Source organism: Trichoderma virens (genome assembly GCF_000170995.1).
Source record: "Trichoderma virens Gv29-8 chromosome Unknown TRIVIscaffold_2, whole genome shotgun sequence".
Taxonomy (NCBI): domain Eukaryota; kingdom Fungi; phylum Ascomycota; class Sordariomycetes; order Hypocreales; family Hypocreaceae; genus Trichoderma; species Trichoderma virens.
This window is the reverse complement of record NW_014013747.1, coordinates 1,787,616-1,815,223: the sequence shown is the minus strand read 5'-3', so window position 1 is coordinate 1,815,223 and position 27,608 is coordinate 1,787,616. Positions and strand designations below refer to the sequence as shown.

At 51.5% G+C, this 27,608-nt stretch overlaps 6 protein-coding genes across 6 annotated transcripts; 3 read left to right on the top strand and 3 right to left on the bottom strand.

The window, feature by feature from the left end:
- Positions 1-2,630: 2,630 nt before the first annotated feature.
- TRIVIDRAFT_36186 (uncharacterized protein) lies at positions 2,631-3,481 on the bottom strand (the record flags this gene model as incomplete). The annotated part of the gene is made up of 2 exons (XM_014105200.1): positions 2,631-3,318; positions 3,375-3,481. 2 exons carry the CDS (start codon positions 3,479-3,481, stop codon positions 2,631-2,633), a joined length of 795 nt encoding a protein of 264 aa, XP_013960675.1.
- Positions 3,482-3,826: 345 nt separating this feature from the next.
- On the top strand, positions 3,827-9,798 carry TRIVIDRAFT_35879 (uncharacterized protein; the record flags this gene model as incomplete). The annotated part of the gene is made up of 4 exons (XM_014105199.1): positions 3,827-4,018; positions 4,091-7,042; positions 7,100-8,221; positions 8,314-9,798. 4 exons carry the CDS (start codon positions 3,827-3,829, stop codon positions 9,796-9,798), a joined length of 5,751 nt encoding a protein of 1,916 aa, XP_013960674.1.
- A 428-nt stretch (positions 9,799-10,226) lies between these two features.
- On the bottom strand, positions 10,227-12,280 carry TRIVIDRAFT_176839 (uncharacterized protein; the record flags this gene model as incomplete). Its single annotated transcript, XM_014105198.1, has 5 exons — positions 10,227-10,630; positions 10,702-10,760; positions 10,829-11,041; positions 11,110-11,802; positions 11,872-12,280. The coding sequence occupies 5 exons, from the start codon at positions 12,240-12,242 to the stop codon at positions 10,227-10,229; spliced, it is 1,740 nt and encodes a 579-aa protein (XP_013960673.1).
- Positions 12,281-17,247: 4,967 nt separating this feature from the next.
- On the top strand, positions 17,248-20,245 carry TRIVIDRAFT_123235 (uncharacterized protein; the record flags this gene model as incomplete). The annotated part of the gene is made up of 4 exons (XM_014105197.1): positions 17,248-17,480; positions 17,641-18,342; positions 18,421-19,484; positions 19,551-20,245. Coding segments are annotated over 4 exons (2,694 nt in total), but the record flags the coding sequence as incomplete, so codon positions are not given.
- A 736-nt stretch (positions 20,246-20,981) lies between these two features.
- On the bottom strand, positions 20,982-21,840 carry TRIVIDRAFT_92093 (uncharacterized protein; the record flags this gene model as incomplete). The annotated part of the gene is made up of 2 exons (XM_014105196.1): positions 20,982-21,491; positions 21,578-21,840. The coding sequence occupies 2 exons, from the start codon at positions 21,781-21,783 to the stop codon at positions 21,086-21,088; spliced, it is 612 nt and encodes a 203-aa protein (XP_013960671.1).
- Positions 21,841-22,510: 670 nt separating this feature from the next.
- Positions 22,511-25,405, top strand: TRIVIDRAFT_113170 (uncharacterized protein; the record flags this gene model as incomplete). The annotated part of the gene is made up of 2 exons (XM_014105195.1): positions 22,511-24,301; positions 24,425-25,405. Coding segments are annotated over 2 exons (2,772 nt in total), but the record flags the coding sequence as incomplete, so codon positions are not given.
- Between the last annotated feature and the right edge of the window lie 2,203 nt (positions 25,406-27,608).

Here is a 27,608-nt window from a genome sequence, read left to right as displayed (position 1 = left end):
CTTTGCTTCGTCGTCCGTCCAGCTCGTGCGGCTTCAATTGCACCCTCTGCGTCAAGCCCGGGTCAGCTGCTGCCCGAGATCAAGCCGGGACGGAGCTGGAACGGTCCCGTCACGCCACTAATTGCGAGATCCATGGCCGATTGCGAGGCTCGTGTCTAATCCTCCGTATCGCCGGGGGGTCTCCCAATCCAATATGTCTCAGCTGTCGGACCATGTACGAGTCCAATGCGCTCACAAGTCCTCGCTGCAAGCTGGGTTAATGCTGACTCCTGCTTGCTCTTCATAACTCCTTCATAGCGACCTCGCCTTGGTCAATGTTTTTCAATTTTAGATCGACAGCTCCTCTCGCGCTCGGCATTACTCTGAGCTCTCGACCTCGGCCCACGGCCTCAGCTCCCATTGTACCCCAGTTGTCCGGTGGCAAAGTGTTCGCAGCGTTAGTTACATCCGGCCCCGATCAACATTCAAACACGCGGCCCAGGATTGCTATTCACAGCACGTAGGCTTGGACGGTGGATCGTCATGATAATCATGTGCGGACGAGAGAGCACTTCAGGAACGCCGTGTTCAAAATCCGAGCTCTGAAGCGCCGTCAGGAGAGCTTGGGCCGCTACCCAGCTTTCGCGCCACGATGGCTGCATGGCCAGCTCGACTCGTCGCTACGGTCACACTATATCCGCCCAGTAAATAATAATATCGGCAAAATCTCTTCATCCCTACTTTCCGACTGTCTATCCCTACTCCATGCGCCTAGTGGCAAATCATCGATGCATGATTTCTATTGGATAATCATCCGCTGCTGTACTGGGATAACGGGTGCACAAGCTGCAATTCGATGGATATACTTGCATATCATGTTGAATAGCGCCGTGGCTTTGGCCTGCCTGCGCTCGGCCTCCAGAAATTGCGCCAGAGGGGGCTCAATGGCATCTTGCGGATTCAAGAGGGGATTCCCCGCCATTTGATCTGGCCCTTCTGCTGGCATTGGGAGAGGGGGAATGGGATCGGCCGCCGCACGCGCGAGCTTTTGGTCAGCCTCGAGTGAGCCGCTCGTCATAGCTGTCCAGGGAGCTCTCACCACGTGGTAGAGGCCGGCGTTTGCTGCTTGCCACGTATACGTTGTAGGGCTGGATCCTTGCTCTTTGCCGTTAGGTCCAATGCAAAAGGCCAGGCAGCGAGGTGCGTCTTGATATGCAGAACTCTCCGTGGCATGGGAGACTCTTTCAGCCCCCAAGCTGCTGCCACAGCCGTGTGTTCATACTGACTTATCTGATTTTTTCGTGGTGATCTGATAGGATGTAGTGTCCGGTCATAGACATGGGTGGAAATGTCGAACTGGTCTTTTGTTATGAGGGCGAAACAGGCATTGCTTCCACCACCTCTGACAGCCCTTTGAGTCCAGGTAGACAAGGGTAAAAGATAATCGTATACCACCTTTACAGAATCTTTCACGACTTGGAGAGAAGTTTTTTTTTTTTTTTTTTGTTTAATTCTTTCAACATCATGCTGTGCTGTTCCTCCAGGCTGTGCTTAGTTCTCCTCTATTAATAGTGTCTTCAAAAAGCAAGATTATGCATAACACCACCACCAAATATTTTCCAGGCAATGTGCAGCCACACCAAATGGCATTGCAACCCCGCAGTCTCGACAAGGGGAATAACAGCCTCTGATATACGAGGTTAGATTTGGAGGTATTGCCTAACAGTCAGCCTTACCTGAGATTAGCTTGACGGAGCTACAAATCAGAGGCACAGGATATGAACGGCTTCAAGGAGTCCGAAAAAACTCGGCATTGCCTCTGCAGCAAAAGTCGAAAGAAGAAGAAAAAATACTGCAGATTTAAGATAAGGGCAAAATCCAATGTTACCTGGTTATCAAATAAATGCCTGGATCCCAATGCTTTACCGCTTTCAGATAACCTAGAGCTCACTAATACGACAAACACCAAAGAAAAAAAAAAAAAGAAATTTCCAGTTGTGGACGCCATCTCGGCCTTTTCTTGCCATCACGTGAAAATCCAACGGTCCTCAATCACGTCCGTCAGTCCGATCCGGTCCTTTTTGGCCTCGTCCTCGTCGGAAAAATAGCTTCTGTGACTTTTCTGTTGAGGCCGCTGAAATCAGCTCAGCTGCAGCACATCTCCCCGGGATTGGCTCTGTTGCCAAGGCCGGCCATCCAACCACAGGCCCCGAATGGACTATTCTATACGGAGAGCTGCTAGAGATGGTTGCTTTGTCTCCGCCTTTCGCTGATCGGGCTTTCGGTGGAGCTACACGCAAGCACTCACGGCCACTAAGAGCTCGCAAGGAAGGCAAAAAACTGATGGCTGTGGAGCCGGAATGTTACAAGTCTAAAAGCCGGTGCTGCATATGATTCTTCTTACACCGCCTTTGATTCTCTTTGAGTACGAGGTACGTTACAGGTAGATCTAGATGCGTGGGTGGTGTCATCGTACCTAGTTGTGTGGCTACGAGTACATACGAATATCCTGAAGCGGAGCTTGATAAGAGAAACCGTGGTCACGCGGGGAAGAGCCTAGGGGTGCGTCCAAATTATCGCTTCTTTGGCGTTTGTTTTGAACGGCTATTATACATCGTTACGCATTCCAAAAGAACAAACACAAGTCATATCTAGTCCTTCTTTAGAGGCAGGAAAACCTCTTCAATTCCCTCCTTTGTGATAATCAGCATCTGCAGAGAGTCACCAACCTCAATGTGACGCTCCACAGCACCGTCAAAGGCGTCCTTGACAAGAGTCTCAACCTGTGGCCGTGTCAAGGGGTGGCGCTCCCTCTCCTTCAAGGCATGGCCCTCTCCACTTCCGGGGATGTACTGGTTCTTGAAGTTGACCTGGTTGTCCAGGAACGGCATGATCAAGCTGCCCGCAGCACCTCCAGCTCGGCATTGTTCTCTCTCGTAGCTTCCAACCGGGTCGTAGGAGTATACCGCACCCTTGCCCTCCTCGTCAAGGCCGCCAAGCATGGCATGTGTGTAGTATGGGAAGAATCGCTTCTGGTAGAGAATGGTAGACAGGCGCTTGGCACATGCGTTGAGCGTCATTGGCTTGCCATGTCGGTAGCGGTAAATCTTGCAGACGGTGTCCAGGCGATCACGCAGAGCCTCGCCATCGGCGGCGAATCCACAGACTGACAGAACTATGGTAGCATCTTCTTGGGTAGCAGTGGTGCCGCCAATCTTGAAGACCTTGGGGGCCATCCGGGAGTTGATGCTGTAGCCGCTGGTGTGACGGGTATCGCCGGCCATGATGGTAAAGTCGGCGCCGGAGATGGCAAGGGTAGAGCCGCCATTGTCGGAGTAGCTGAGGCCATGGTTAATGCACTGCAAACAAGCAACCAAGGAAGCTGGGTAGCTTACGGATTGAAGCGGTGCTCTCGAGGCTCTCCATGAGCCGTCTTGGGGGCATCTGAGAAGGAATAGTTGGGCCCGTTCATGAGCGGGTTTTGGCTGAACATTGCGGCCATCTTTGCGGATGCTCGGGAGTGTTTTCTGGCAGCTCTGTCGACGAGTGAAGTGGTTGATAGCTGCAAACGATGCCCTGACGTTGGCCTCTGATGCTATATCGCAACAGATGCACGCGTCAAGTGGGAGCCTTGCTAAGCCAAGACTGGGGGGTAGCTCGGATGACTAAGCCGCCAGATTACCTCAATCAGTGACCACCCCCTTACAAGGCGGCAGAAGGATTGTCATTTCGCGTTGGGCGACAATCCCGACTTGGAAGTCGCAGAGAACCATCTGCGCAACTTTGTGGGAGCTCTACTACCAACTAATAGTGCTTAACCAGAGCTGCGCGTATTGCGATTGCGACCATGACGCGCGACACTCGCGCGCGAGCGCTGGAGAAGATAGCTTCGCTATCGGCAACCGGCCCCGCGACTTCGTTTGAGAAATCAGACCTCGACCGGCTGTGCAAGGCGTGCCATTCGGGAGCAAGAGGAGGCGAACATGGCCAGGCCGGGCATAACTCGAAGCCGAATGGCTCTCTGGGGAAAATCCCAATGGTCAGTAAACTCTCGCCTCTTTGGCTTACATGTGGAAATGTCAAAAAAACTAATTACTTAACCTTGTTTTAGTCCATTCGCGAGTTCGAAGTGCTCCTAGCCTTATGCAAGACCGCGCCGAACATCCAATCTAGCCAAAGCGCCCAGAAGCTCTCCTATCGACTGATTCCTTATATACTCGACATCCATACCCAAGTCTTTGTTTCGTCGCCCTTCTTTCGCAAGATCGAGCCATCCCCGACAGAATCGCTAGCCTTCCACGTTACGGCGGCACTGTTGTCGCTTGGAAACAACTATCACGAACTTCACGACGATATCTCCAATGGCATCTGGCACTTTGCCAACGACTGCAATAAAGTGGCCGAGAATGTCGTGTCGCCACACGTCGGCGATCCTGAAAACCCCCATCTGGATGACGCAATTCGCACCGCGACTATTGCTCTGGCTCTCGTTGGTTTCCTTGATGCTGTGTCTGCTCAGGCAGATTTCTGGAAAGTGGAGGGCCGGCTAGTCCTTATACAAAAGATTCGTCAGCTTCTCTCAGAGCCCTTCTTGGTTGCGGTTGAGACCGCCATCTCTACGATCCGCAACTCTCTCAGCCAAGACCGGGACGTGAAAGAGTGGAAGAGGCACCTGCGCCATTATGCTGCCTCGGGAAGACCTCTTGGAGCAATGTTGCTGCAGCGCAGTTTTATGTGGCTGGTACTGGCGAGCAGTTCGTTGATGGTTGCGGATGGAGCACGCCTTCGAACTACGCACATCCTGGATATTCTCATGTCCAAGGACGGCAGTCTGAACGCTGGTGATATAGAGGCCCATACCTCCTCTATCGAGACGTATACTGGTCTCGCAATAGAACAGATGCACTACATCGAGGCTGGTGCGGACTTTGTGCGACTTGGCGCGCACTCTCAGCAACAGCTTGCCTTTGCAGTCAAATCTGCTGCCATGATAACCTATCTGAACTGCGCCTTGCTTAATGAAGAGGTTGCAGACGCGGATATCCTCACCACATGGCTTCAGGAGGCTCTGGAAGACCCTCTGCAGATGACTGATGAAACTTTGGCATCCACGGTTTTACAATGTCTGGCTCTGAGCTGCCGTATAGCGCCTTCGTTTTCTTCAACCGTCAGCCGCGCGCTTCCGCGGTTCCTGGTCCAGACTGTGCCTCAGGGCAATACCGTTGGAGTAGCATCAAAGAGTTTGGCATATGTTCTAAGGCTGCTTTCCAAAGACGCAGTCATCAGCACTCTCTATTCCTTGGGCAATGTGTTGAGTCCAGGTTCAGATGGGACCATTACTGGCTTGCAAGCAAATGGTACCGCCGGCGAAGCGAGCTTGGTCCCTATATATGTTAACAGACATTCTACGGGAAGCGCCATTTCTCTTCAGATGAACGGCGAGGAAGAAACGGCCATAATTTATGGCAATGTTGTTCAGGCGATATGCGGCATTGCGGCAGCATGCGAGGACGAAAAGATTACGGCTCTTGCACAGTCCATGCTTCTACAAAAATTGGACAAGGTCAACGTCAGCGTAGACACCCAAGTTATAGCTGGCGCAGCTACGTTGGCACTTAGTGGTGGCCAACTGGAATTCCGCTCGCTCCTGAAACTGTACTCAAGGATATGCCATATCGGCGTTGTGGAGAAGAAGGACTTCCTTTTGGGCTCGGTGAGGAGAGCTCGCGCCCACATCTCCGCTCGTTTGCGTCGGGACTCGCCCTTGTTCGACATCTATTGGGAACATCTGCTGGATAGCATTATTTCTCTGGGTGATGCTCACGCGTCTGGGCAAACCAAAGACTCGGACGTGCAGTTGGCTGCTCAAGAGATTGGTGAACTGCTTCACCCTCTTGCTGTGTTCATGGCCAGCAATGATCTTGCCTCGGAGCCACTGACAAGTGATGAATCTAATGCTCTCCTTAGAGATGCATGGTTTAACATTGTTGTACATGGATTTATGACAACCACCGAACGTGGCAAGAAGCACATTGACGAGCTTCGCATGATTGCCGTGCACTCCCCAGCTTTGGTAGCGAGCCAGCGTAGCGAGCAGGTTGAGAGTGATATCGAGCTTAACACTGTGCTGAGACGAGGACATAGCAACGAACGAGAGGCAATGCAGAAGAAGCTTCTTAGCGAGCTCATACCATCAAAGGCAGCTGATATTAAGAGCCTTAGCTACCGAAAGGTTATTTTCCTTCAAGCTGCTTACCTGGTTGAGAGTCTCCGGGCAGATGCTGGCGATTGCACCAAGGCGTTGACCTACTTTTTGGAGCCTGCCATGCGAAAGGGCGATGTGAGCAGCACTATGGAGGGAATTGCTGCGGCTGTCGTGGACAAGTATTTGAGGAAGACGCTCGCTGGTATTGATCCGAGCTTCTCCTCCCAATACGCCGCTACCCAGCTTGTTTCCATCTTCTGTAACTGCTGCCATCGCATCGAGCGAGTTCAGCAGGCTGCATTTGCTTGTGCAGACCGTATCATTAGGGATGTGCCTTCGGCCTTGTGCCACAGAACGTCTCTCTTTGCTCTGCTGGAACTCCTTTCCCTCTTGTTCACAAGCTGTCTTGAGGCCGAGACCGATATATACACGCCACGGTCGATATTTAGTTCCAAGCTTGGCGACGTAACGCTCGAGCTGTCCGACGATTACGATTTCCGACGGTGGACTCTGGACATGCTTAACCGCAAGGCCAAGGCGTGGGTTACCGCTGCTATCAACCTGGCGCCATTGGACGTTAAGGGTCTTCTCCAGACATACCTGTCGGAGTTTGAAGACGACGGTGCATATGGCCATGTTTCACTTGGCCGATCTTTCGCTTTAGAAGTTGGATCCATTATTCCTTCAACAGATAACAGGCTACAATCTCTTGACCGTGTCGGAGACACCGCTCTCAACACAGCATCGGATTTAATCGCCCAGTATACAACTCGTCAAGAGTACCGCTATGGCGAAACACTGCCAGACCGTGGGTCTGAGTTGATAACCTTCATGAACCTAAACCGACGGTCGTCGTTTGTCCAATCTACGGTTATCGAGAGTGCTAATGCGGCCACCGCTTTGGCCCATATTGAGGCTCGGATTTTGAGCAAAAAGTCTACTTCTTTGACTGAGGTCCGCGAGATTCTCAGACGAGCAGCCGCCCTCTTGTGCCGTGGTGGGAAAGATGAATCAGCCGTTGCTCGTTATCTAGTGAACATACCCTTTGCCCTGTTCACAAAGCAGTCTATCAAGCTGGGCGTCTCGCTATGGCTAGGCGTAATGAACGAAAACCCACAACTGGAGCCCAAGCTGCTTAATTCCATTGCTCAGCAGTGGGAGTTGAGCATTTCTCGCAAAGTCGGATTGTTCCATCCTGCTTTGAGCCATCCCGACCCGTTCTTTCTCAAAGAAGAAAACTCGCCAAGTGAGCTGGAAATGCTAGCAAAGAAGCGACAGTTGGTACATGACATTTTGTCTCCTCATGCTCGCCTGTTGCAGTTCTTCAGCAGCCACTTCAATGCCACCAGACTCGGCTGCCCTGACATTCAGAGAATCTTCATTCGGATGCTTGATTTAACTCTGGACGCCGTTAAGAACTGCACATCTCATCCACTAGCGAGAGAATTGCGTCTCCAGATTGTTCTCTTTGGCTTGCAGGTTTTGCGATGGAGCACAATCATTAACGCTACAGCCCAATTTCGCCTCAAGGGCAAGATTCTGGCTGCAGGCCTCTGCTGGTTCAGGAACTCTCCAAGGTGGTCCTTTGGCAGCAATCTTGTACAACTGAAGACCGAGTTCCGCCTCATCTCAGATGTCCTCTCCGCCATGAAAGTAGTTGCACCCATCGGTGCTAATACGAGCGGCGTTAACTCGCTGCGATCCAAAGAACTGCTGCTGCAACTGCTGCTGGAGAATGAGCAATCGCGTCTGACAGTATGGATCAGCCCTCTCAGCCAGCATCACGCTCACTTGACGATCCATCACAACTCCTCGAAAGCAGCGACGGAGGCTGCTCTTCTGCCTCTGGTTCATACAGCCTGGTTCCAAGATCCTGCTATTGCTATAGAGTTGGCTACGAGATTCCACTACCTTCGCTTGACTCGCGAGATCAGATCCCTACTTCTTGCGATGCCGGAAAAGGCTATATCTGAACCGGAAGCCATTCCCCTCATGTTCGGTGGACATCTACCTGATGATGTCGGTTCACAACTCAAGGTAAACCCCCTTCCCCCCCCCCCCCCCCCCCTTCCTCTTACTCCTACCTCACAAGCTTGTATGTTGGATAGTATCCTGACGCAAATTTTTAGTATCTCTTATTCTGGGAACCAGTGAATCCTCTCACTGCCGTGACCCTCTTTCTGCCAGCATACAGAGACCATCCTTTCCTCATCCAATACGCCATGCGAGCTCTTGAGAGCCATTCACTCGATATTACTTTCTTTTACGTGCCTCAGATTGTGCAAACCTTGCGTTATGACACTCTCGGATACGTGGAACGATATATCCTTGAGACTGCGCAATTTTCTCAGCATTTTGCTCACCAGATTATCTGGAATATGAAGGCCAACGCGTACAAAGATAACGACGGCTTAATCCCCGATGACATCAAACCAACTCTTGATTCTATCATGACCAAGATGGTCGACAGCTTCACCCCCGAAGACAGAGACTTTTACAAACGAGAGTTCGCCTTCTTTGATGAAGTTACCAGCATTTCAGGTAAATTGAAACCATACATTAAACGGCCGAAGCCGGAGAAGAAGCAGAAGATCGAAGAAGAGCTGCGAAAGATCCAAGTCGACGTCGGCGTCTATCTTCCCATCGACTCAGACGGCATCGTCATTGGCATTGATCGCAAGTCTGGAAAGCCTCTTCAGAGTCACGCCAAGGCTCCTTATATGGCAACTTTCCGTGTCAAGAAGCACAAGAGTGGGCTCGAGCAAGAGAATCGGCTGCTTGAGGGAACTGGGGATGGAGAAGGCAAGGAGACCGAAGACAACACTGTGGAGATATGGCAGTCCTGTATCTTCAAGGTCGGAGATGACTGCAGACAGGACGTGCTGGCGCTACAGATGATTGCTGCCTTCCGAGGCATCTTCCACAACGTCGGTCTTGAAGTTTTCGTTTTCCCGAACCACGTTACTGCGACGGCCCCGGGCTGCGGTGTCATTGAGGTGTTGCCCAACTCAATCTCCCGAGATATGCTTGGCCGTGAGGCCGTCAATGGTCTCTACGACTACTTTGTCTCCAAATACGGCAACGAGGACTCTCTCCGCTTCCAACAAGCTCGCGCCAACTTTGTCAAATCCATGGCTGGCTACTCTGTCATTTCATTCTTGCTTCAATTCAAGGATCGCCACAACGGCAACATCATGATTGACGATGCCGGACACATCCTTCACATCGACTTCGGCTTCTGCTTCGACATCGCCCCCGGCGGCATCAAATTCGAGCGCGCCCCTTTCAAGCTCACGAGCGAAATGATGGCCGTCATGGGAGGCTCGACAGATCACCAAAGCTTCAAGGCCTTTGAGCAGCTCTGCATCAAGGCCTTCCTCGCCAGTCGCCAGTACTGCGAGAAGCTCAGCCACATTGTCCAGCTCATGATGGACAGCGGCCTGCCGTGCTTCAAGCCGGAGAGTGTGCAGAACTTTAGGGATCGCTTCGTCATGGACAAGACGGAGCGGGAAGCGGCCGACTTCATGAAGGACCTTATTAAGAAGAGTTACTCGAGTTACAGTACTGGTATTTACGACCAGTTCCAACTGCTTACCAACGGCATTCCATATTGAGCGGGCTAATCCAGCTGTCTACGAGGGGGGTTTCCTTTTTATCACTTTACATTCTTAATTTCCGTTGGGAAATCGCCTTTGAAACATATGTTGATGCTTAATACAAGAATAGGGGGGTTATAGAGGGGAGGAAAAGAGTGAGTTGGGGGTTTTAGCGATGCAATATCCAATGCAGACAGAGTATACCAGATAGTAGTTTCCATTCATACCAAGCACGAAAATAATATCGATTGCTTTAAATCTTTGTCATCCTGGAACCCAAAATTAATCTACGTCTAAAAACAACCATTAGCGGAACTAAGCAGTAATCTTTACGCCAGCACATTAAAAATACCAAAGTAAGCAATCAACGCGAGATATCTCACGTCATCCGAGACCTTTTTATTTTATTTTATTTTTTCTCAGCGGGGCTTGTTCAAGTGCGCATGTCATGAAGCAGGCTGCTTGAGCATATGTGTGGGCGCATTATAACTCAGGTAATCTACGTGGACAAACGCCCTGTCTACGATGGGCACCGACTCGAGGAAATAGGTCAGCACCTCACTCAAGTCATGGCTATCCTTGAGCGGCGTGATAGCTGAGAGCACAATATCCACCTCAACGAAGAGCTTGTCGCCCGCGTGATACGCGCGCAGGTTCTGGATCTGGCGAATGGCGGTGGCAAAGCGCATGGTGAGATAGAGAAGCAGGTTTCGCTCATCAGGCTGGGCAGAGAAGCCGGTTAGATTGCGGATGTGTTGAGCCGAGGTGCGGCTCCAGATGGTGATGACAACGAGGGAGAGGAGAAGACCACCGGAAGCGTCAAGCCACCAGATTCGGCCATAGAAGCCAACTAGAGGGGTGGAGATTTCAGCGTCAAACCCAAAAGGTATCAATCGGAAAAGATAAGCAGCCCAGACGTACCCAAGGGAAACAAGATGGAGCCGATGTTAAAAACGACGTCCGTGATTGCATCGTCAGCTCTGTGTGGAATAAGGGTCAGTCTATGTAGTGGTGCAATTAACGATAATCGACACGAGGCTCGACTTACAAGGCTCGGACACTGGAATTTTTGACGAGCCGGCACCACAGCCAACAGCCACCCTTGATTACAATAGTCGATATCATTATAACGATGGCTGGCAAGCCCAATTGGAGGACTTGGTGGTCTGGCCCAGCAAGTCGCTGGATACATTCCAGGCTGACTTGACAGAAGGAGGTCACCATAATGACAGAGAAAACCAGCACTCCAAGGGGTTCCAGCCTAATGTGATCGAACTGTTAGCGAGAATTCAGAGCCTCCCAAAGTCCAACGCATAGTAACGAACGTACCGTGATCGCCCAATGGGATAGTTATGTTGATCCCGCTGGCTTGCCGAAATCAGTCGTGTTGTGGTCCAAACGATGGCAGTACTCAGCAAATCGAGAACTGCATCAACTAGAGCCGCAAGAACGGACATGGACGGGACTGAGATGATGACGGCAATTTTACCTGCCAGGAGAATGACGTTTGCAATGAGGTTGATCCAAATGGCCAGAGCTACAATAGGGTCGTCGTGGTCTAAATCGGCATCTTCCAACCAGGGAAGATTCGGCTGCGGGCCAGTTTCCTTGGGCAAAATTACTGGTAGGGGAGATTGCGGCCGCGAGCGCGGCTCAACAGCCTCATCGTCCTGGTGCTGCAATAGAGGCAAGTTCTCCGAAGAGCGAAATATATCTTTCGGGGTTCGCCTTTGAGGTAGTGCCGCTTTGAGTGTAGATGACGAGCTGCTATTGTGTCCGCTAGCAAGATTGTTAATCGAGCCGTACGACCCGGCGATCTGGTTCAGGTATGACTGAGTCTGGTATGAGGCTTGGGGGGTTTCTTCCGTAATAGTATCAGGGACATCAACAGGCCGGAAAGCCGAAGCCTCAAGTTCGTCTGCGTATTCGTTCAAGAGCTCATGGGGGATCGATGAGTCGAGAAGACAGTCAATGTACATGTACTGCTGGATCAAGGAGTTCGTTCTCTGATAGTATTCACGTCTTAAAGACAAACGAACAGTCAGCCCCTCGAATTTGTACATTGGCCAACGACACCAGAACAGTTCTTACATAGGCTTCTTCATGCCATTGAGCTGCTCCTTCGTCTTCCAATACCGCTCCCAACGATATCGTGGGTTACTTCTCCCAATGAGCTTCAAGCTCCGCGCCTGCGGGCCAAGGAGGATTTGAGACAGTCGATGCTCATCTCGCAAGAGCCTCTCGATCTCTTCATCTTCATTACGCATCCGTGCATTGCGCATGGACCCTGTCTCTTCGTCCTCTACGAGATGGCGCGGTGTTGGAGCTGCTGACCGCAGGCCTGTTAGGCTTTGTTGAGATCGAGTCCGGATCAGTGATGTCAGGGTATTTGTGCGGGTATGCAGGGAAGAGTGGTAGTAACTATCGTCATGGCTAAGCCAAGGCCGGTTTGGCGAGGTCATTTTCTAAGACTTTGTGCAAAAACCCGCGCCGTCCCGATATGTTCAAAGTCAATTGGATGCATAAAACGAAGAAACAACAGATAAGGTGAAGAATCTGAGACGTGAAAAGTCCAGCCGCCGGATGACGTAGGCGCGAAAATCCTGCTCAAACTCGGCTCAATCGCCTTCTGCCATGTGGTAGCGCGAAGACAAGGTCCGCGAGGCGTCAGCTAGCTGAAAACTGTTGTGCCTTACTCGTACGCGATAGGCCGCCAAGATGGCTGTTTAGATTGTCCATTACGAGGTACTAGCAAGCTGCTAGGCCGCAATTTGAGGTCGCCAGGTAAGCCTCCCGTGCTTTGGAAAAGCTAACACGGCGTCATTGGTCCAAGCGCAAAACAAGGTTGACAGGCGTGAATCGAAGACGAGCACAAGGATGCATATTCACGAGAAACGGGCAAACTCTGGTCGATGCCAATGGTCTAGAACTGCCCAAAGACTCTCACAGGAGGAAGACGTCCGGCTCGTCGGAGAGTCGGAGAATAAAGACGGGCGAGAAACATTGCAGCTAGCGCAGCATAATTGTACGTAGTGTGTAGCTTTAGCCCATGCTTGGTTGTGATATCAAGTGCCCGCTTCCACCGATCCGCTGAGTAGTGCCTGGCCCCGATCCGGCTGATGTGATGTCTGGTGGCGGCATGTAGCTCCTGGATGTGAGAGACCAAGAACAACCGTATTTTGTACGAAGCACCTATTGTTTAGAGAGCGTCAACATGTACTCCGTAGAGGCAGATGCATTGCTGCTGGGACGTCTCCTACTTGGATTTGTGCCCGAGACCAGGCGCCTTCTCGTCTCTGCCGAAGCTCGTCTTGGCCAGTCGCTTGTAAGTGAAAGCAAAGTAAGGCTTGGTGGCGGCGGAATGCAAGGGAAATGATGATACACCGGCGCATGGATACGATGTCGCATGTGATACTGAGCTGGGGGCCGGCTGAAATAATCATGTCTTGTATTATAGGATAAACTATCTTGTGGTGTCGTGCTGACAAAGCTCATCTTGCTTCCATTTCGCGGGTGGCAGGAGCGGCAAGCTTGACAAAACCATCGAGGCAGGAGCAAGATAAGGTAGAAACCATGTCTCGCTAGTGTTGGAAATTCAGCATTTCTTCTTTATTCTACACCACCTCACAGCGCCAAGGTACTACCTATGTAAGCCCTCATACGTCGATGCTGCACAAAATCGCAGCTTGCCAGCCCCATTGGTCAATGAAACTGACTTCTGGATGCAGTCGTCTCGGCTTTTGACTTTCTATGCTGTGTTGTGGCATCCGTTCCTGGATCCCGGGTAGTCCGTTCCTGGAAAAAAGCCAAAGCACGAACGGTACTCGCGCGCTGTGTTACGTGGTACCTACTCCCTACAGTACCGTACAGCACACGAGATGATGAACCTTGATCCCCCGCATGCATTCATCAAGGATCGAGAGGCCCACTGAAAACTTTCCCTACTGTCGACTATGCCTCATCCAGGTGCGTGTTGCTCGGGATGATGTCTGATGCTATTCAGTTCCAATGAGCAAGGAGTCTTCGACGTCGAAGGAGCTCTTGCTACTACTACCTACTACTACTGTTGTACAAGACCGTCTCCTGACAATAGCGAGTGGACTGCAGATGGAGCCAGCATACGGGAAGAAAAAAAATTTGCACTTTGCTAAGGGTATAATTTTTTTTTTCTTCACTATCGCCGACCATGGTGCCTCCAGTGGGCCTGCTCGATGGCGACTTCCGCAGGTCTGCGTCAAAAGCAGATGTCATCGTCCGCGATCATGGCCTCTTCGAAGGCGACTGTGGAGGTGGGACTTGTCCACACCCGAGTCCACAAAAGTCTTGCACACAGTTGTGTGTGAAAAGCTTGTTGGCGCCGATCGCTCTCCCGAAGACCTGCTGATCTCTGCTCTCCCTGAAGATCAAGAGACATTTGGGCAGCGCAGCCGGCGCTTGGCACTGGCTTGCCCGAGGATCAAAGCCCTGTGCTCCGTATTGCATCACAGTTCCTATTGTGCTTGACGAAGGTTTCGTGTTGCACACGGAGGAAAACAAAGGCAACTACTGCAGTGGAGAGTTACAGCGAGAACCACCATCTGTCCGAGTACCTTGCGTAATACCCGGCAGGGAGGCATTGAGACAGGCATTGAGACAACGACCAGAGGAAATATTCGACCATGCCGAGCCTGTAGTGTTCCGTCACGCCAAGTCGGAAGTGGCGGGCGCATTGATTAGGCGTAGATGGGACCTGTTGTGCGCAATACTGGCACAGCTGAAGAAGACCTGAGAGCTGCTCCATCTGAAAGCCCGACAGTTTTGCTTCCACCACTGGCTAAGAGGCGCGCTAGCCAGTGGCGACCGTTTACCCCTGGAGCGTTGCGACGATGAGAGCTGAGATTTTAACACGCCATATCACGCAAAGAGGAAAGCTCCTCAGCAGGCCGGTTGATCGGTTTGGACTGCAGCTGCACGTTTACTCCCCGTTGGCTGGGCGGCTTTGCAGCCCCAATTATCCACCTCCTTGGCTATCCTGGGCCAAGGCCGAGAACACGACATGCTCTCCTGGGAGGGGGAAATTTAAAAAAAGAATCAACGGGGAGGGAAAAAAAAATCAACCAAATGACATGGACAGGGCTCTCCAGATTTTGTTTTCTTTTTGCCATGACACAGCGCTCGCATTCCAGTCTCGATGGGTGCCAACGCAGTTCATGCCCCTCCAGATTCAATTCCAACAAGTTCTCCGGAATACTCCGTATTAGTATGCAGGTATCAGGTACTCTTCCATGCGTGCCGACTGCAACCAGTCTCAAACAGCTCTTCGGAAGCAGGCCATGGAAATGGGACGGTGCACCCCTAACGCCATCACCGAAAAGTCAAATCTCTTGCGCCTATGCATGCATGTACGAAGGCTCCAGTTAAATACAACTCCGTGCTACATGCCTGCGAAGCATGTGCATGCGCGCAACAAACCGTGCAAGCTCAGAACTCCACCGAGCTGATGAGGCCGTCATACACAGCATCAATGTCTAGCTGACGGCTTGGTCCGAGATGGAGGCTTTGCTAATGCGAGTGAATCCTCACAGGCAAATTCTGCGTGAGCGAGGCAGCACGAGATGCTCTTCACGGAGTTCGGCGTTGCACATGGCGCTGGCACCTAACTCCCAAGCCATCTTGGCAAGGCGGGCTTACAGGCGCAAGCACCGGTATTGATACCGCAAATAATCACCACCAGCGATGGATACCAGCCGTATGGATACTTCTCGTATGGGCACTGCTCGTACCTCGCGGCGCATCAACTGAAAGCCAGCCATTCCGCGTCTCCACTCGTGATAACCGCCCGCTAACTGGACTAAGCCCCAGCCTCCACACGGTTGCCGCCCGGGCTGATGGTACAGGCACTCGTATCTGAAGACAGCAGGGAGCAGAGAGCTGAGAATCAGAGCGCATTCTTGGGTGCCGAAGCATCGCAGGCCGATGCTGTCTGTGTCAGTGTTGTTGTTGTTGTGATGTGCTTGTGTCCGTCAATGCTCGGCGTTCGTTCCACTGCGGTCTGAACCCCCGGGCGAATTTCCCACCACACCTGTCGCAGCCGGAAACCCAACCACACCACCTGATTCGCATCCAGTCTTTCATATCCTCCACCGTAATGGCTAGCGAGAAGAGGCGCCTGGATCCTCCGTGTGCAGACAGGGGAGCCAGAAAGGGACAGCAGCCAAGCAGGGATAGGGGCGGGCTACCTGAGCACTGAGCTCCGTCTCTTGGCCTGGCATCCATGGCTTACGAGATCGGCCTAACAGACGCAGCCCAGGCTACCGACAGGGGACCAATCTGATGGATGGTGAATGGGATGGGATGGATGGACGAACTAGCCAGTCAATAGCCGGCACGCATCTTAACGCCTGGCCAGGCCGTCCGTCGCTCTCCTGAAGTTGCATCCCTTTTTTTCTTCTTCTCAACCCCTTCTTGTCGTACGCTGTCTTGTTCCTGCCGCTCTCTTTCATCGCCCACTGACGTCGAACTCGAGGCTCTGGGTGCCTTCTTCTCAGCGAGAGCTTGGATTATATTGCACTGTCTCGTATAGCCCAAGAACACCCTCCGTTTGGCTCATTTCCCCCTCTTTGATAGCTGCCTCGGCTGCTCACTCGTTCGTGTTCGACTTCTTTTTTTGGGCTTTCTTCTCCGGCATACCTTTCGCTCCTCGCGCCATCTCTTGGCCTTTGTTTACTCTTGTTCCGGCATCCATCATCATCGCTTTCTAGCTTCGCCTTTTCGCTGTATTTTATTCTTTTGTATTTTCGACATTTTTTTCAACCTTCATTTTCTTGCGTTGTGTCTTAGCCATTACCTCTTTAATCTCTCCATCCCCTCTTATCCATCGCTATTTTTGCATCCTTTATTGGATCGCTCCTTGAATCACAAGATAGGAGCCTGCGCGCTTGCATTATTGCGCTGTAATCCCGAGATTAATGTGAGTCTCTCGCTTTTCTTTGCCTAGCCTTGCGCATGCCGGACGCTCCCGGCCAACCACCTGGTCATGTCTCAGCCAGAAATACCTGCCCACCGCCAGGCCAGCTTACCAACAAAGAGTCTTTCTTTTTCCAAATCAACCAATTCTTCCTGGCTTTGTCACACTCACGGCTCGTCCTCTTCGACAAGGCGGAACGAAGACCAAGGGAAAAACGATATGCACTGGACGGGCATTTGCTAATGTTGAATATTTCTTTATGCAGCCACCCAGCAAACTCTGTGTCGCCCAACGAGTTTGACGCGATTACGCCTGACAGCCACTCAGACGATCTGTCATTCGTCGCATTTGTATATTCATCACCGGACCTCGTATCGCCAGGGTCCTAAGCCTGCTGACCCGTTCCCACAACTCAGCGGTCGGAAAATTGTTGGGTAGCGTCGGAAAAAAATCGCCGTCGAGCTGCAAGATAGGAGGTGCAGTCAAAGCCCTGACTAGAGACTTCCCGTCGTGTGGTCTTCATGCCTAGATTCTCAGTTGCCTTTGCTAGGCGGAAAAGCACCGCAGACGACATCGAAAATGCCGAGGTAACGCCACCTGGACAATCTTCGTTTAGAGTTTTGGAGCGACACGACTATTCGGGCGTCAAATCGTTTGACGGAGGGGCGAAGATGGCAAAATCCACTGGAGCCCTGCTCCCCAAGCCTGATTATCAGGCAGACGACAACATGTTCTCTGATATGAAGGCTAACCGGTGAGTTTCAATCCTTTCTCAATGCTTTGATTTTTTTTTTCTCCCCCCTCATCTGGTAAAGGGAAGGGGGGGATACGCTGTGCTGTTTGGCCCATGTTTGAGATACTCAATCATGGGAAGCTATCGTCTTGGCCTTCTGCATACTAACTGTATCGTTAAGTGGCAGCGGCTTGTCCAACACCACGCACACCACGTCTACCGACACGTCTTCACGCCACAGCAATGCATCGACAGCTCCGTCGTCGGCCGACTTCAGTGGAGGCAACTTGTTCCACGATGACCATCGAAATGGACCACCCAAGAGTTCGTCATCGGATATGCATGGCCGTGGGAATTCCAACAAATCCATCGGATCCAAATTCTTAGATCGGGCTGGCCGTACCTTTTCGTTTGGTGGACAGAAAAAACACACTATCCCCCCACCCCTGGAGGACCCTCTTATGCCGGACTTGCCGCCACCTATGCCCATCATGGCTGAACCAGGACGCACTGGATCTAGAGGTACGACTACATATACGCAGGCCCCAACCATTCCCCGCAAACCAGCTCCCCGTAATACCAATGTTCTAGACCTTGGTAGTGACTTTGGATCAATGTTTTCAGGATCAGGTTTCGATAAGAGAGCAAGCATGGCTACGCTCAAGAACGACGACTTGGCTTCTCCCCGGCTCCTCACAGGCAACCCTCAAGGCCAACCATTCCCACGCAGCCCGGATACAGCGACACCAGCTGAGCCGTTGCTCAGCTCGTGGAATACACCGAAATCCAACGTGATTGTTGATGATTATTCATCGGACAAGAGCGCCTCACCAACATACGAGAGCCCCCCGCGAGTCCCGGCCCATTCATCGCCACGGTATCAGTCTCCCGCTCGACAGCCACCGGCCAGGAAGTCGCCGCCCGCTGAGCAGCCACCCGCTCGCCAGCCACCACCAATGAGTCCGGATGAGGCACAAGACGACGAGGATGCGCAGCTCCTGCAAGAAACTTATACTGCTATTCAGCTTCTTTCAGCCGAAGATGATGAGTTTGATGAAAACCCACAGCAGGGGCGATACCGGCGGGAGGAGGATAATTTTTCGGTGACTCCACGAGCCAAGCCTGCTCCTAACCCCAACTCTGGAAAGAATGGAGACGGCATGCATGATGCCAACAGGGCTCGATTCTCGAAGCCGAACATTCGATATGTTCCCCCGGATGGAGCACCTCGGAACAAGGTGATGACCCCGGCTGAATTCGAAAAGTACCGAGAGGACAAGATTCGCCATGATAGAACGAACAGCACGTCGAAGGATGACGATGATGAGGATATCAACTACGAGGATGAAGAGGATGAGGTTGAAAAATCTAAGCAGCAAGCAAAGCAGAGACGGAAGCAGGAGGCCCACATGGCTGTGTATCGGCAGCAGATGATGAAGGTTACTGGCGAAACCACTCCGACAAATGGATTGGGCATCCCAACCTCAATGAGCGCACCACAGCTTGGCCATGTGAAGACACCTTCGCTTGACCCGGCAGCGGCACCACCACCCATGCTAGCACCCGCAACTGCCATATCTGGCGCGTCTGACGAGGGCGATGATGACGAGGAGATCCCGCTCGCCATTTTGCAGGCACATGGGTTTCCCAACAAGAATCGACCCCCAACCAGGCTCAGCACGATGGGATCAAACCCTAACCTCCGAGCCTCAACAATGCTCATGCCGGGGCGCCCATCATCGGCTATGGGAGAATCTGCTGCTTCCCGACGCCACTCCACCCTCCCGGCCTTTGCCCGAAACTTGCCCCAGGACCCTTTTATCGGAGCAAGCATTGCTCAGCCGGCCCTTCGGGAGTCTCTATCCTTCAATGATATGGGTATGGGTCCTAAGCCACCGTCACCGCTACCTCCTGGAGGTCTTGTTGGCGTAATTGCCAGCGAGGAGCGACAGAGAGCGATGCGACGTGGAAGTCCAAGTGTCGATCCGTCAAGACTCATGGGTAGTGGCTACAATACTCCTGTAGGTGCTGGAGTCGACCCTATTGCCGGGATCCCCTCACAAATGATGTACCCCCAGGCTCAGATGGGAGGTATGGGCGGTATGGGCGGTATGGGAGGTATGGGAGGTGGAATGCCCGGCATGATGCCTCCTATGATGCAGCCGCCAATGCTTAGTGCTGGCGACCAAGCTCAGCTCCAGATGACGCAGCAGATGTCGCAGTTTATGCAGATGCAGATGCAATTCATGCAAATGATGGCCGCGAATCAAAACGGTGGTGTGCCGCAGCAGCAGCAGCCGCCGTTCCAGCAGCCCTATGGCAGTTTGATGGGCAATCAATCCATGGTTGACATTTCTTCTCGCAACTCCATGATTGGCGAGCAGACTCTGGAACCTCGCCGTGGCGACTACGGTAGTATGCGGACGATGAGCATGGTTCAGCCCAGCTCGGCGCCGATGGCACACCCTGGATACGCCGGATCTATTCGATCATCCATCCATGGGTATACGCCATCGATTGCGCCGTCAGAGCGGAGCAACATTGGTCTCCCCAATCGTTATAGACCCGTTTCACAAGCCGTGGGCCCTCCCGGACTTGGCCATCTGCAGTCGCAGTCGTTCTCAGGTGCCCTGTCTGTCTTGGCTGACAACAAGAACCGGACGTCGATGAGGATTGTAAACAAGTCGGCCTCCGATGACGATGATGACGAAGAGGGCTGGGAGGCGATGAAGAACAAGAGAGACAAGAAGCGGTCTCTCTGGAGAAGCAAAAAGAATTTGAGCTCAGTCATCTGAGCGGAAGATGCCATTACCGAACTTGCATATCTATTTCCCCTCTCCTTTGTCTCATCTTATGGGCGAAGAGCAGATGTGTGTATGGATGATGATGAGCATGCATCTGTCTGTGATGCAAGCGTGAATTTGTGCGAGCGAGTGCAAGTGTGTGTATGTGTGTGTGTCTCGCCTTTGTCGAGTAAGGGGCGAGCACGAGGTCGATAATTGGGATTTTTAACTTTGGACCTCCTCTGACGCTATGCTTGGATAACTTTGGTCCGTCATATTATGCAGCGCGACCCAATATAAAGAAAAAATAATTATTTGACAGGCTAGATGTTTTGGGATGTCCGTTTGGGCGTCAATGGTGGGAACATTTGTCTGGACGGATTCGCGTCACGCATGATAGAAATGGCTCTACGCCGTAATTGAATAATTTGTCTGCAAAGGGCTCTCTCTTTTACATTTTTCTTCTTTGTTTGTCTGGTAGAGGGAAATCATGGCTATAAGCGACGGGAATGAAAAAGATGAAGGCAAAAATATCGTTGGGAAATCAAAACGGATATATCAACCTGATCCAAAGCGGCCAATCTCTTTCTTTCTTTCTTTCTTTCTTTTTTTTGTAGCTAGCTGCTAATAGGTGATATCCAACTGAATAGCTGTATCATAATATCTGAGCTTATGGAGCCGACACTTGGCTCTATTCTTGCCAATATCTTGCCAGCGTGCCTTTTATATGATGTTTCGTAAAATCGCTTCTCGCAAATTCCCTAGTGTTGTGTTTTCTCTCCTCCTTTGAATTCTTTGAAAATAATAATCTTCTTTTTTTTTTTACTGTATGTAAACGTAGCTTTAGCCCTGGATCTTTCCGGTTGCCCACTCGTTCTTCTTGACGCCCATCTCCACAGCCGCTAGGCCCCAGTCTTCTCCGTGGTTGTGGCCCTTGCCATCAGGGCTCGTGCTAATACCCGCGCGGGACTTTCCTTGCTCGTCAGTGAGGACGGTCAGGACGCCGAAGATAACGGGGATGCCGATATCGAGCTGGACGCGCATGAGGCCCTGAGAGACGGAGTCGGCAATGTACTCAAAGTGCATGGTCTCGCCCTTGATGAGTACGCCCACGGCAATGATTGCATCAAAGGGTCCGCTGGAGTCGCCGGCGGAGAGAGCGGTTAGGTCGTGGGTCGAAGCGCCGAGGAGATCAGTAGCTGAGGGAGCACCGGAAGCATTGGACTGGATTTGAGAGGCGGAAAATAGCCTTTTTTCCCATTGGCACACATTAGCAATCTAGGTTGTCTCGGTTGCTAGACGAAGAGGAGGGGTGAGAATGAGGGGCAGCAATACCGCTGAACAGCAATGGGAAGCTCCCACGCGCCTGGGCAAGACTGAATCACAATGTTGGACTCCTTGACGCCGCACTCCAGCAGCTTGGCCTTTGCGCCGGCCACGAGAGGGTCGATGATGGTGGTGTTCCAGCGGGCGTGGACGATGCCGATGCGAAGGCTGGAGCCGTCGTGGTGCTGAGGAGCAGGGCCCTTGAGAGAAGACATGCTTGGCAGTTGGGAAAAGGTGAGAAAGGGAGATGCTGGAGGTAATATTCAGGAGTACTAGGTATACTTATCCAAGAGTGCTGGTATGATGTCGAGGTAAAGATCAGAGGTAAATAAACACTCCGACAGCAGCACATGCGATGGAAGCTCAGCTTCGGCAAGCTGACTGATCAGACGAATGCGGCGGGGCACAAGCACGACGGCGGGGTAGGTGCGTCTGGGAGCGGTAGCTGGTACTTTGCGCTGGAGCGGAAACGTCATTTTCTCTGCAGGAACTGGCTGGCAGGTGACCCGGGCGATGACCTTGCAAGCAGGTCGCTTTGCGGCGCTGCGATTACGAAGCCGCTACAAAGCCTTACGGTATTGTGCGGGTCTCAGACCCTCTTTACATGTGCTGTTGTCGAGCTCATACGAGGTAGCGACTACTAGGTGGTGCTGCCCATTGGCAATTACAGGAGGTGCAGGAATTCGCAGCTTCCTTCTGCGTTTTCTTTGATTCCCATCATGATTCACCGAGTCAACAGCAGAAGGAGCGATGAATCAGAACTCCAGTATGTACCTACTTATTGGAAGGCAAGAGATGGTCATAGAGGTACTGGTAGTTTGCTTCAATTGATTTCATTTCGCCGCAATCACCTTTCATCTTGCACGGCAATATCGTGAAATTTCCCAAGTGATCATACCTTTATCCGTATTCCTATATGCCGTGTTAACTCCAATATTTACGATGCCGATATCAGCTCTACCTCAACCCACCGTCCGTCATCTTGGCTCCTCGGTCGTCATCACTAAGCCTTGCGACGTGGCCAAGGAGCTCCTTGACAATGCCATCGATGCCGGAGCTAGCTTTGTTGAGGTTGTAGTTTCTCCCAATTATCTCGATACAATACGAGTGCGTGACGATGGCCATGGAATCGATGTTGAAGATTTTGATGCTCTCGGCCGACATGCTCATACCAGCAAGTTGAGAGCGTTCGAAGAGCTTGGGTCGAGAGCCAGGGAGACTCTTGGTTTTCGCGGCGAGGCCCTTGCGGCTATGAATACTCTGGCTGCTATCACCATCACGACTCGAACGGCCAAAGATGTTGTAGCGACTCGTTTGCAGCTCAAGCCTGTCGCTGGAGGCGTTGATAACAGACAACCGGTATCGGCTCCCGTTGGCACAACCGTTCATATCACCAAGCTTTTCGAAACTCTGCCTCCCAGAAAACAATATTGTTTGAAGAACAGCGCCAAGTACATACAATCTACGAAAGATCTCCTGAAAGCTTACGCCCTAGCCCGACCTGACCTTAGACTGTCATTCAAGGTTCTTGGAGAGACCACTCACTGCTGGTCATATGCCCCAGTTTGCGCCGGAGGAGTGAAAGAGGCCGCTATACAGATATTTGGAACTTCCTTGGCCAATAATTGCGTCCATGTGTCTCGCAATTCAGGATGCGATCAAACAGCATCTAATCAACTCAACCAACAAATACCCGAAGATTTCATATTGGAAGCATTTATCCCCAAGCCTGGTTTTGATGTCCAAGCTGTCAAGGGAAAGGGATTTTATTTATCCATTGACTCAAGGCCGATCTCGTCTAAGGACGCCATTGCTAAAAAGATCACAACCATTTACAAATCATATCTGAACCGGGCGGCTGGCACCGGAGAGCCTTGTGCTAACATACCTAACCCCTTCGTACAGCTCGATATTCGGTGTCCCCCTTACAGTTATGATGCCAATGTGACACCGCTAAAGGATGAAGTTGTGTTTGGGAACGAAGATACGATTACGGCCTGTTTTGAGGGACTTTGTCGGAGAATATACCCTCAAAGATCCAGCAATGTTTCTGTCACAAACCAGAGAACTTTAGGGCACGAGAAGGATATTGAGACATTGAGAGAAGGTAAAGCTGGAAGTGATGGCATCCGGTCATACTTGGTGATCGATGATGTGTCCCATACTCGGACCCCAGACTCTTCTTCGAATCCCCAGCCGCTGGGCAATGTACAACAACTGACCGCGGCCCAGGGAACAGCAAACAGAGACCAAACAACTAATCAAGAAAACATACCTTCGCTGCTGTCCCACGAATCTTGCACACAAAGCGCAACCTCGTCAGCCAGAATGAGAACATCAAAAATTGTAAACATGTCACGGACCAACAGCAATTCTACTGATGAGGATGGCACTGCCAACAGCGTCGATATACAGGTGCCCTTATCGCTCATGACAGCAACCGTTATCCCCTCTAGCAAACGGGCTAGCGGGAGCTTACGAATCCCCAAGATGTCTGCATCAGAGAATATCGAAAGATATCTCCTCTCAAGCAAAAATGAAACCTTCCAGATAGCGACGGATGAAACAGCCACCAAGAGAACCTACCCATCTTCCGTGACTTCAACATCGCCTGCGAAGCTCCCCGACCGCATACCTCTTCAGCCTTTGACTGAGTCCATGTTAAATGCGATGAATGGCATAGCAGATTCGGAATCTGACACTTTAAGTGGTGGATCTGATATATCAGAACCGGTCAACAACACGGAGAGCATCGTTACTACCCATCAAAGACAGCAAACATTTCGACGAACATCTCCCGATCCTACAACGTCATCGTTCGAGCTTGAGCCCTTGGAATATAGCTCCCCGAATCAGTCGAGAAGTGTTGCGGAGTGGCCAACACCTCCTTCATCTGGCAACTTACGAAGCGCGAGACCATTTAATTCCCCATTCAGACCTCCACTTGGGGCTGCACAAAGAGACAGCCCAGCTAGTAATACCGCGTATACACGGTCACGGCTGAGGGCCCCGGAGAGCGGCAGAGTAATACCATTTACTTTGCCAGGGCAAACCCGTATCCAGCGGCCAGCCGCACTTGGACGGACTGCCCAACGGACGGGCTTGCTGGGAACCCCTATGTCTGATACAGGTATAGGAGTGACTCACCTTCAGCTACACCCCCAAAGAGTACATGGGTTGAGCCTCCAGGGAGACAACATGGGCCAGAACTTGACACAAGATCCTGAACTAGCATCACGGCCGGATACCCGAGATGATGTCTCACAGCCGTATCTCTCCTTGCATGGACCGGGTCAGTACTCGCATATTACGCAGACTCCCTCAATGAGAATTCTACCCCCCAGTGTCACAGCTCAAAATGATCCGAGTGCTGGCAACAGTGTCTCAATGGTTCAGATGCCGGATGCTATATCATCCACCTCCTTAGTTCGCGATGGACCACGGGATATTACGCCTCATGGCAATACGAATGACAACACGGAAGACCCGAGGCTTTATCTTATCAAGCGGCGACGTTCACAGGCAAGACATGGCATTGCGAGACGACTCTCTTCTCGTCGGCTTCCCCTTGAAGTAATTCCCCATCACTTGACGATGCAGAACACTTCCACTTCGCTCGCGCCTTCCCTGAGAAAGGTTAAGTTATTGGCGCGACGAGTTCGTTTGCTGGACTATGGCTCCATACACGGTAATTGGGGACACGCCGTAGAGTTTAAAAGCATGGAGGAGGTTACCAAGCTGGAAAATCGTCTCCAGCATGCTGTGGAAGCGTGGAAACAAAGTCTGAACAAGGCTGTTGAAGTGGAATATAAGCTACGGTCAGTAGCAAAGGGCAAAGGGATGAGTCGTTGACCGCTCTCCAATACTACTGGTGTTGGTAGTAGCCTAGGGCTTTTTGTTGAAGTAGGCTGATGAGGAGCAACGCTGAGATGGGTAAAATGTTTGGAAGGAAGCCTCGAAGGACGCCCCAACGAAGGGTTAATGCAGTACCTACAGGTTGACGAGCTATCTAGCCTAATACATTGTCCATTTCATTGATAGCGCTATAGAGCACAGATGCAAGAAAGCTGTTGTATGGTTCTCGGTATTTCGGCATGCCACTATCATTTCTTACTACCAAGGTGCCAGCTTATTCGGCTAGGAAATAGCTGTCTGCCGATCTTATGCTATATTCGGACCTTAAAATATTAAAGCTCTGAGCATTGAGCATTATGAGGCTACGGCCGGGAGATCCGGGAGATGGTTAGCCAACGCGAATCAAGGAAGCATATTCGAGGTGGAAAGTGGGCTGTCTCGACTGGCAACGTCATGGGAGGTTTGGCATGTCATGTTGAAAGGTGGATCAGCGTCTATACGGTGATGCCGGACCGGCAATGCAGGCGTGCTGTAGAGATACAGGGGGTTTGGAACCCGAAATCTCCTGCGTTTTTTGGGTAGTATAGTAGCAGCATGACCGGGGGGAGCATCAAGATCAGGTTTTGCTCCGTGAAATACTGTAGGCATTGTACAGAGCTGAAAGGCTACTCTTCTGGGAACAATTTGGTAGCCTTGCAGAGGGGTTGGACTTGATCGGGATATAAGATGCGATCGGAGCAGTCAACAGTGGCCGTTTTCTCGTTTTATTCCCTTGAAACTTCGTATGCTCGTAAACAGAGTACGAGAATCTTGTGGAGGGCGATCTCGTGAAGGCCCATGCTTGGGGATGTATGTACCTGTACCTGTACATGGACTTTGGGAGAGCTGCATGGGCTCGTATACGCGGATTGCGTAGGTGCGGAACGGACTGGTGCTTGTGACGAGGTGGCATGAGGACATGAGGACATGACGATGCTGGGAGCCCGATGGAGTTGTCTGTGTGACGAGCAGGATTTTGATGCCGTTTTGAGTTTGAGTTGACGATGGCTGCTTGTACCTGGGTACTTGCAAGTTCAACGTTGGTATGCCTCCGGTATGAGGTACAGGCAGAGATACTGTACGAAGTACATAGCACGAAAAGGTTAAAGTACCCGTAGCCGTACCGGTACCTACTCATACCTACACGCACAAACATGCACGCAAATGTCCAATCACCAATCACCAGCGCCAATAGGGGGTTGCAACCAGCCCGGCCCTGGATCGGTTTAAAAATAGGCACGACGAGTCCTAGCGGCTGGGACGAGGCCGGCTAGGATGAAAGTCGCCTAGGCGGGAGGGACCCCGGCGCCAGTTGCGCAGGGCACTTCGTATCTGCTGATGATGGGTGTGAGGATCGACGCCAATCAAGGAAAAGGTGATTTTTGCTCTATTTCTTTTTTATTTTTTGGGTTTCGCTTACTGTCATTGCTGCATCTTGGAGGGCTGTCCTTAGTAAGTGGAATAGGTAAGACAACAAAAATACAGTCCATAGGTAGGTATGATAAGGTATGGATGAATCATGTGTGCTTGCACAGCTGAAAGTGAGGTGCTTATTTAGTAGGACTACTGCCGCTAGCTAGGTAGGCTTATGTTGGTGTTGAAATCGGACATGGAGCCCTACATAGCACAAGCACGAACACACACACATTCAAGCGGCATGAGAGAGATCAAGACCAAGACCTCCATAAGATCCACCAGGCCAACGTCACCACTTTTCTCTCTCTCGTCCCATGTCATGTCTTCTTCCTCTACCGGCCTGTGGTGGACATGTTTCCCGCGTGTCAAACACGATTCACAAATCACCTGCATCCGGACCTCGTATTGCTCACTAAGCAGATCTGAGAACGGGAGGCCGTTGGTGGGAAGAGGAGGACCATGGTGATGGCAGTCCGGTGCTAATGCGCGGGGACTCGTAAGTTTCTAGAATTAGCACTCCCGTGCGGCGATAAGCTTGGAATGTTTCTTGCATGAGCATTTCGGAGTGCAGATGGAATGGATACAGGCAGACAGGTAGGTAAGTACCTAGGTATACGAAGTAGCGCACCCCGTACCTATGCAGGGCTACTTTATTTTCAACCCACTGTTGGTAATGGAGGAGGAAGAGAGAGAAAGACAGGGCAGGCATCATCTCGATACCAATACTCAA